Here is a 9206-nt window from a genome sequence, read left to right as displayed (position 1 = left end):
ATTATTTTAAATATATATATATATATATATATATATATATATATATATATTAATTAATTAATTATTGGAATAAGCAGTTGCATGTGGGCTGGTCAACTCTCATAGATTCAGATTTATTAAAGAATTACCCACGACACGAGGTGGCTTTAAAGGAAAAGAAGACTCTTGTTTCGTTATATTTTTGGTTTTAAGATAAATATTCATATTTTTATTTTTATTAATTAAAAATAAATATTGTTTCCATTTTTTTCACCATTAATTACGAGATTTTGATTTTTTTTTATTTACTATCAAGGGTAAAAATATTTTTTTAAGAATAAATGTCTACATTTCTATTTTAATTTGTCTCCGTCAAAGCTCTTATGGTCATGGTGGTCAACTTGTGTTAGGTCATTCATGGTTACTGAAGAGATTAGTCAGCATACGTAAGCTGGCCCAAAAACTTATAGTTACCCAAAAAAGGTGTCAGCTTTTTCATATTACCTATAATTATGAAATGGGTAAAAATTGTTATTAAGAACAAAATTGCCATTTATTTTATTTAAAACTGTAACAGTTATGCATTATTTAAACTGCATGTCTTTTCTATTGTAGACACTTATTTTTGAACGGGATAGATAAGTTGATTAAAAAGTATAAAAATAGTACATTTTAAAAACTGTGTCCTTTTAATTATGAACATTTACTTTAAGATGTAAGGAGTATAACATTTTAATCACAAATACATTATAAATCTTAAGTTATGAATTACAAATAACTTTAATACTTATTTAAATTGACAGTTTCAGTTTGATGCATTAACATGTCTTATTAAAATTAGGATCTAAACCCACAAATCATCAAATTTAAAATCTTTATGATACACCAACTAGAAGGGTACTCATATAATGCAACGAGATATATTTTGATTTTAATATTTTATTTTTTATTTTAGTCGATGTTATAATATAGTCTTATGTGATTTTGAAAAAGCGATAATGTTTTTATTTTTGAATAAAGTATAAATTTGAAGATATCATAAAAATTTGAGAAAAACATATCGATATTAGTATCAAATTAAACTATTTAAAATTCTTATTTTTTTATTATAATTTAATTTATGTTCAATAACGAAGTAATTTATATTTGGYTTAATAATATAATTTTCTTATAAAGATAATAATTAATTATTTTTTTTAGAACTCGATGATTATCCTAATTATATTTTAGATTTTTTATATTTTAAAATGAGATGTTTATCCACAGTTAGTTACATGAATTCAAATATGGAGCTTTAATAAGTTGTACTTGTGCATAATTTACTTGTAATCTTGAATTTTAAGTAATATCCATCAATATACGGTACTTCATGCATAAAAAATGGTTTTTATGAGTTTTTGTCAAATGCTTTATAATATAGTATAGATAAAAGTTACTTATGCAAATATATGAATATTGAATGCAGAGATATAAAAAAAGCTTGATTCCAAAGTCGAGTTCGGCCCTAAAAAGCCTAGACAAACCCGAAAAAGGCCGATCGAACATAACTTTTTTAAAAAGTCTAAAAGCCTGACCCGAAAAAGTACGGACAAACCCGAAATTGTCCGACATGAACACGTCTGACGAGACCTATTTTCACACCTAAAGCCGGTTTTGCCCGACACAAACCTAAAAAAGTTTTGAATTTCTTTTTCTTAATAAAAACGGGTTTGGAAGACCGAAAAGTAAGACTAGAAAAAACTCGAATCAATTAAAAAGTGAGTATGAAAAGTAACATTTCAATTACAGATATTTGTTCAATCAAAAAAACAAATAGAATGATGTGTACATCATGCATAAAAATTTGTACACTTAACCACAAGGGTGGTGTCTGATTGGTTTGAGCTTGGCTCTAAAGGTCAAAAGTATCAGGAGGTCTCAGTTTTAAATCCAAAGAAGAATAAAAATCCTCTAGTGGCTACGGAGGTTCAAATGCGGTGACTCCGAGCTATCTGTAAAGCATGTGATCGCCATAGAATTAGTCAGCTCGCATAATGGGTTGAATATCCAGGTTAATAATTTATTTTTACACTTTCCATGTTCTCTTTGCAATTAAACTCCACCAACCCACATATTAAAAAAAAACACACACACACACACTCTCTCTTGATCCCTTCAATGGCTTTAAATACATGACCATAACCCCTAAACTAAATGGTCTTGAAAGAATTCTAGAACAGATTTGAAGTGATCATATTGCATATCATCATCACTTTCTTTGAGAGATCTTGTAAATCTATTTAAGGAAGTTTGATCATAAGAACAATGGAAGAGCAAAGGGTTTATAATGGTGGTTGTATACAGGATGCTTTCAGGTCTGTTCTTAGGTGTTTAGGGTTAGAGAGTGGAGGAGGAAATGATCATGTTGCCAGCGACGATGAAGTGGTGGTGGCCGATAACCCTCCACCGCCACAACAACCACCGCTTGAGCTGCCGACGACTTATGAATCATTACCCACTGTAGGTGAATCATCTACTGTGGATCCACTCGTTGAGGTTCTTTCTTCATCTGTAAGTATATTTCTTTCAAGTTAATTCTTTGGTGATTACAGGTGTGTGAATATATATATATATATATATATATATATGTATATATGTGTGTGTGTGAATATATATATATATGTATGTATATATATATAAACTTGGGATCACGTGAGACCGGTTTGTTTTCATGATCGACCACATTTTTATACTTGAAACTTCACAGCATAACGATGTGAAGGTAACCTTCACAATGTTTTTGCTGTGAGAAGGTTCGGCTTTTTTTACATTTAAAACGTTTTGTTTTGAAGTTTCAAGTGTAAAAAAGTGATCTCATGGGTCTTACGAAAACATATGGATCTCACGTGTACCTAACCCTATATATATATATATATATATATATATATATATATATATTTATATATATATCCACATGTGTTCGGAAGATTCAAAAGAGAATCGGTTCTAAGTAAGATAACACGAGAACATAAATATGTGATTATATACCTGAAAGTCACGCGACCTTGGTATCGCACACACCCTCCGGTTTGATCCTGCCTTTAATCACGTATGATTTGATTGTAAATCTCATGTGATATAAGTGTTCTTATGTTTTTATGTTTTAACTTTGTTTTTGTTTAAGTATTTCTCTCTCTATATATATATACATACATACATATAGATATACTATACTATAGAACATTTAGGTTTACCTTTCGAAAGCTCTTATTTAAAAAAAAATACAAGTGTTAATACATTATGTACAAATTGATAATGCATATACAATCTTTTAATATTTATTATATTATTTATTTTAACATTTTGTAAACAATAATGATAGAAGTTTGAATGGTTTTTGAAAATTCATTCACTTTTTATGAATAGATAAAGTTTTGGAAAACCATATATTTATATTTAATTGAAAAAAAATCTAAAGTATTTTAAGTATTTTTTTAATTTGACTAATTATATAAAAAAATGAGTATTTTTATATATGTTCACATATACACATACATGTGTGCGCGCACGCACGCAGACACATATATGGGGTTACGTTCTGGTGAGAGGAAAAGTTAAGTTGAGAAGCGTAAGAAGGGATCTATACCCTTAGATACATATTAGAATGAGATGCAACGAGATGTACGGGATCAATATTCGCGAGAAGCGCAATTAATGGATGGACAGAATATTAAAAGTGATCAAAAGTCCAGATCTTTTCTTACGTTTCTAACCTTAACTTTACTTCTCACACGATTGTTCGCCTATACATACACACACACATATATATATATATATATATATATATATATAGAGAGAGAGAGAGAGAGAGAGTCGGGTTCAAATGAGAAATATACATATTTAAATGAATAAGAAGACGGTCGAATCACATGTGATTTTCATCATGTACAAAATCACATGTGATTCACATGAGTCTATCCCGCGACCTGAAGACGCGGCCAAAGTTGCCTGCACACATTTTTTTTGCCGTTAATATAAATCACATGTGATTTTACATGTGATTTGACCGTTTTCGTATTTTTCTTAAATAGTTAGCTTTCTCATTTTGATCTTCCCTCTATTTATATATTTAATTCTTTAACATGGCATCTTAATATCTCAATCACGAGTATATTCATATAGTATTTTCGCTATATTATAAATCATGTAGAACATCTTCAACAACTATGTTATTCTAGAATTGTTGAAGATTTGAAAAAGTTTGTTTCAACAATTATGCTAAACTCTCCTCTAAAAAGAGAAAATATAGTATACGTGTTAGAGATGTTTTTACAACTTATTACTACGTTTGAAATTTATAAAATTAACTCATAATTAACCGATAAATATATTTAAATACAAAATAAGTGTTGAACGTTACTAATACGACAAAATATTCCATAAAACTAATAACCAATAGAAGACTCTTTCGCTCTCTCAAAACCACATAAATCCATAAAATAAAAGCAAGAAATAGAAAATAAGATATATTATGTTGAGTGTATATATAGGGTTGAGTTTGTGTGTGTATATATATATATGGGTTGGTTTAGAGGAGAAGTTAAATATTTTATGAGAAGACAAGAAGTTTCAATATCATATATGATTGTATGCATGATACACAAACTTAATCATATATGATTAAACATATGTTATATTAACAACACATAAACGTTTAATCATATATGATATTGAACGTTTCGCCTTCTTACAAAATGTTTAAATTATCGCATTATCCCCCCCCCCCCCCCCTAATATGGTTGGATTTAAGTGATAGAGATCGAATTTTGGTAAGAAACATAGAAAATTAATTCTACCTGTTAGCGAAAATTTATATAAGTTAACATGTTAATACACATTAATTAACACATGTTAAATTTCATCTTAACTTACATTTATTTATAACTTTTCTATGTTTTTCATCAAATTTTAATTTTTCACACCATCCTATATTTTATATATATATATATATATATATATATATATATATAGGGTTGGGTTCACATGAGACCAGGGGGTTTTCGTGAGACCCGTGAGACCAATTTATGTTCATTGATCAACTTTATAAGCTAATGATCTAATGGTCTAAAGTTGCACGGTGAAAATTTTGTAATTATTGAGAAATCTCGTGGCAATTTTGTGATTAAGAATGTAGATCTAATCCAAAAGTTGAGAATTGGTCTTACGGGTCTCACGAAAAAACATTGGTCTCATATGATCCCAAGTCTATATATATATATATATATATATATATATATATATATATATATATATATATATATATATATATATATATATATATATATATATATATATATATATAGGGGTACGTTCAAATGAAAACCGTGCATTTCTAAGAAACCGTGTAAACCAATTTCGACAAATAGAAAAATTCATTTTTTTCTAATTAAATTTAATCAATAAGGGTATTTCGGTCATTTACAATATTTTTTATTAAATATAGAAGTTATTAATAAATCTTAATTAAGGAAACGGAATAAAGAAAATTGTATAAATTGTAACATTTAAATATTTAATTATATTAAAATATTAAAAATTGGATTTCATATATTGTCATGAGTTATAATCAGGAAACGTGTCTTGATGAAACAATTGAATTATAGAATGAAATCATCAAAACGTAGATGAACAAAAAAATCCACAAAATGAAACAGGTTTCATGAACGTGAAACCGGTTCATGTTGCAAAGAAATTAGGTGAACCGAAACATTTTTATGGTGAACCTGTTGCATGTAGTTAATCTTTTTTTTTTAATGAGAAGCAAAATGAAACCGGTGCATTTTGAAAAATATTATGAAAAGAAAAATGAAACAGGTTTCATGAACATGAAACCGGTTCATGTTGCAAATAAATTAGGTGAACCAAAACATTTTTATGGTGAAACCGTTGCATTGATGGTGTAGTTGATCCATTTTGTTGATGAAAAGGAAAATGAAACCGGTGCATTTTGAAAATAAATTATGAAAAGGAAAATGAAACAGGTTTACATGAAACCAGGTCTTGTTGCAAATAAATTATGTGAACCGAAACATTTTAATGATGAAACCAATTTCGTTCATATAATGTAATTCAAAATTTAAAATGATTCACTCCATATAATTAAATATGGTGTGTTATTTTTTTATATGTTTTATTGATGGATGTGATTTAAAGTTAAAAATAATATATTGCTTTAAAAAATGAAAATAGTGTCATTAATATCGAGAATGATGTTACCAAATGTTAAATTTTGTTTATCATTTTTGTCCTTACTGTTGAAATAAAATAAAATTTTAATATATATATTTTTTTAATTTCCTAAAATAAAGTAAATTAATCTTGGTCATTGATCAAGAAAATGGATGGATGAGATTGGTTTACACGGTTTACACAAATGAGGCAAATTTTTATTTGAACGCTCATGCATATATATAGAGTCAGGTTAAAACGAGAACGGTACTTATTTAAAAGAATAAAAAAACAGTTGAATCATATGTGATATTCCACTAACGTCGCATACAAAATCACATGTCTTTGCTCTGCGACATGAACACGCGGCCAAAGTCGCCCACACATCTTTTTTGGCTGTTAATGTAAAATCACATGTGATTTTGCATTAAATAGTTAGCATTCTCGTTTGATCCTCCCTCTACCTACCCTTATGAACGTATATATTTGTAGATCTGTGACGGTTTTTTGTGTGTTACGATGCAGATTGATTCAATTACAACAACAATGGACGTCAATAAGACTAATGTTGGAGATGAGAGTAATTCCAGTACTTTAGTTAGTATAGATGAAATTGTCAACAATGGTGGAGGCACAACTACTGAAGCACGCTTTGTAGAGTTAATTGAGGGTAATGCCACCTTCATTACCGCTAGTCTAATTAGTAGTGGGGGTGGTGGCCAAACACATTCATTAGATATCTAAGGGTATCGACAACGGTGGTGGTGGTGGTGGTGGCGGTGGCGGCAGTGACGAAGATGGCGTCGGTGGCAGTGGTGGTGGTGGTTGATGGTGGTGATGCTAATACTGATATGACCATTGAAGCCAAGCAAATGAATACGTAATTGGTGTATGATGAGTTAGGGGCTATTGGACTTCTGATGAGTCATTTCCATGTTTAATATGTATGTTTAAGTTGTTCAATGATCGCATTTAATGTTTGTATCATGTGTTGTTATGTTTTCTTTTTTCTTATCTTTTCTTTCATTTGTACAATTTGTTATTGGATATAAATTAATAAATCATTATTAGTCATCAAACAAATATGGTTGAATATATATATATATATATATATATATATATATAGGTGGAGGTTAAAACCACCTCCATTTTACGAGAACGCGAGAACACCTTTATCACATGTGATAATATGCGTGAGGGGCCTTGTGATGTGCAGATGACGTCTTCTATGACCTAGGTTGCGCCAAAGATTGTCTACGTCTATGATTTAGTATCACATGTGATGGTCTTGATGGATTATAGTATCATATCAACAACACTCTTATCACATGTGATAATACTTGTGAGGGAGCTTAATGGTGTAAATGCGACTTGACCTGCAACCAAGATCGCATCGAAAATTGCTCGTGTCTTTGATTTAGTATCACATGTGTATCATATGTGATGGAATAATAACATCATATGTGATTGTCTATAGTAAAAGGGTGTTTTCGCGTTCTCGTAAAATGAAGGTGTTCTCGTTTGAACCTTTCCCATAATATATATATATATATATATATATATATATATATATATATATATATATATATAAAGAGTTAAAACAAAAACGTCTCTATTTTATAAAATTGTAAGAACATACTTTTATTACAGTTTATCACATATGAGAGTGAGGTTATGGGGAACACCTCTAAAAATAAAAAACAAAAACTTAGGAACACTCTAATAATCATTCATTTGTACGATATATAAACGTGCATACAAGTTTTTGAAGATGATTCCTGATTTCTAGGTATATTTGTATACCGTGTAGATGAATAGTTGACAGGGTGTTTATCATTTTTTGATTTTTTGAGGTTTTCCCATGAATATGACTCTACATATAGATGGAAAATCATATGAGAAGCCGGTCAATTTGGAAAAATTGCGAGAAGAATCAGATCATATGTGATATGACACGTCCAAAAGGACGCATACGACTTGGTCAATGCGACCAAAGTTGCGGGAAAAATCGCTTGTGCAATGACCAGTCAACATGATGTGTTTGTATCATATTACATTTTATTTAACCCTTCTCACACTTCTTGCAAATTGACCATCTTCTCCTTTAAATTTCTCTCTCTCTCTCTCTCTCTCTCTCTCTCTATATATATATATATATATATACATAAATAACTAAATTCAAACTTGTGAAAACAATCCAACTCATTAAAATATGTGGGTATAATTCATATAGTTTCATATATTTTATGTACATGTATGAATGTGTGTTTTATGTTGGTGATTTTGGTGTAATTGTGATTCATGTGAGGTCGATTAGATGACAAGGGAAATATAAGTGAGTTGGGAGGTGCAGAGTGTAGACTTACAGATGTTGTCTTTATCACCTTAGATCGCCATGAAGCGGGGACAAGGAGGTCGTGCCCCCTTGCGAGATTCTAGGGGCAGTACCCCTAGCAGGGTCCAAGGGCAGAGCCCTTGGAGGTGGATTTTGAGAAGAGTTAGACTTAGGGGCTGTTTGTTTGCCACTTAATGGTGACATTAAGTGGCAGCCTCTTAATCGGTCAGAGGTGTAATGTGTTTGGCAAAAAAAAAACCCTCTTAATGGTTACACAAGCCTCTTAACCATTTTGAGGGTATGACTTCACTAAACCATTCAGATTACCCTTTCTTCCCTATTTACCCTTCCACACCCTTTAGAGAACAGCCGCACCCTCTCCCCAAGTCATTGCCTTAAGGTTATCGCCTCCATCTTCTCCGGCGCCGGTGTCTTCGGTCGCCGTTTCCACAGCTTTGTCGGTCGCCAGTTTCCTCATCTACTCGTCGGTCGCCCTTTTCCACAGCTTCATCGGTCGCCATTTCCACAGGTTTGTCTCCCGTTAGAGCTGCACTTTTTTTGCTTTCCTCAGCTTTCGTCGGTCGCTGGTTACATACAAGATTGCTTTCACTTTTTTTTACTAGATTTTGTGTTTAGATCTTGCTATTTAGATGGGGTTTTTTTGAAGATTGCTATCTGCTGTTTA

At 30.7% G+C, this 9206-nt stretch overlaps 1 protein-coding gene across 1 annotated transcript; it reads left to right on the top strand.

Moving 5' to 3' along the window:
- Positions 1–2174: 2174 nt before the first annotated feature.
- On the top strand, positions 2175–7166 carry LOC112511694. Its single transcript, XM_025117405.1, has 2 exons — positions 2175–2529; positions 6712–7166. Exons 1-2 carry the CDS (start codon positions 2284–2286, stop codon positions 6928–6930), a joined length of 465 nt encoding a protein of 154 aa, XP_024973173.1. The 5' UTR covers positions 2175–2283; the 3' UTR covers positions 6931–7166.
- Positions 7167–9206: the final 2040 nt, after the last annotated feature.

The sequence above is a fragment of the Cynara cardunculus genome (genome assembly GCF_001531365.2).
Source record: "Cynara cardunculus var. scolymus isolate 2C chromosome LG 4, CcrdV1, whole genome shotgun sequence".
NCBI lineage: Eukaryota > Viridiplantae > Streptophyta > Magnoliopsida > Asterales > Asteraceae > Cynara > Cynara cardunculus.
Note: the sequence above shows the minus strand (reverse complement) of the source record. Positions and strands in the feature narration are given on the sequence as shown.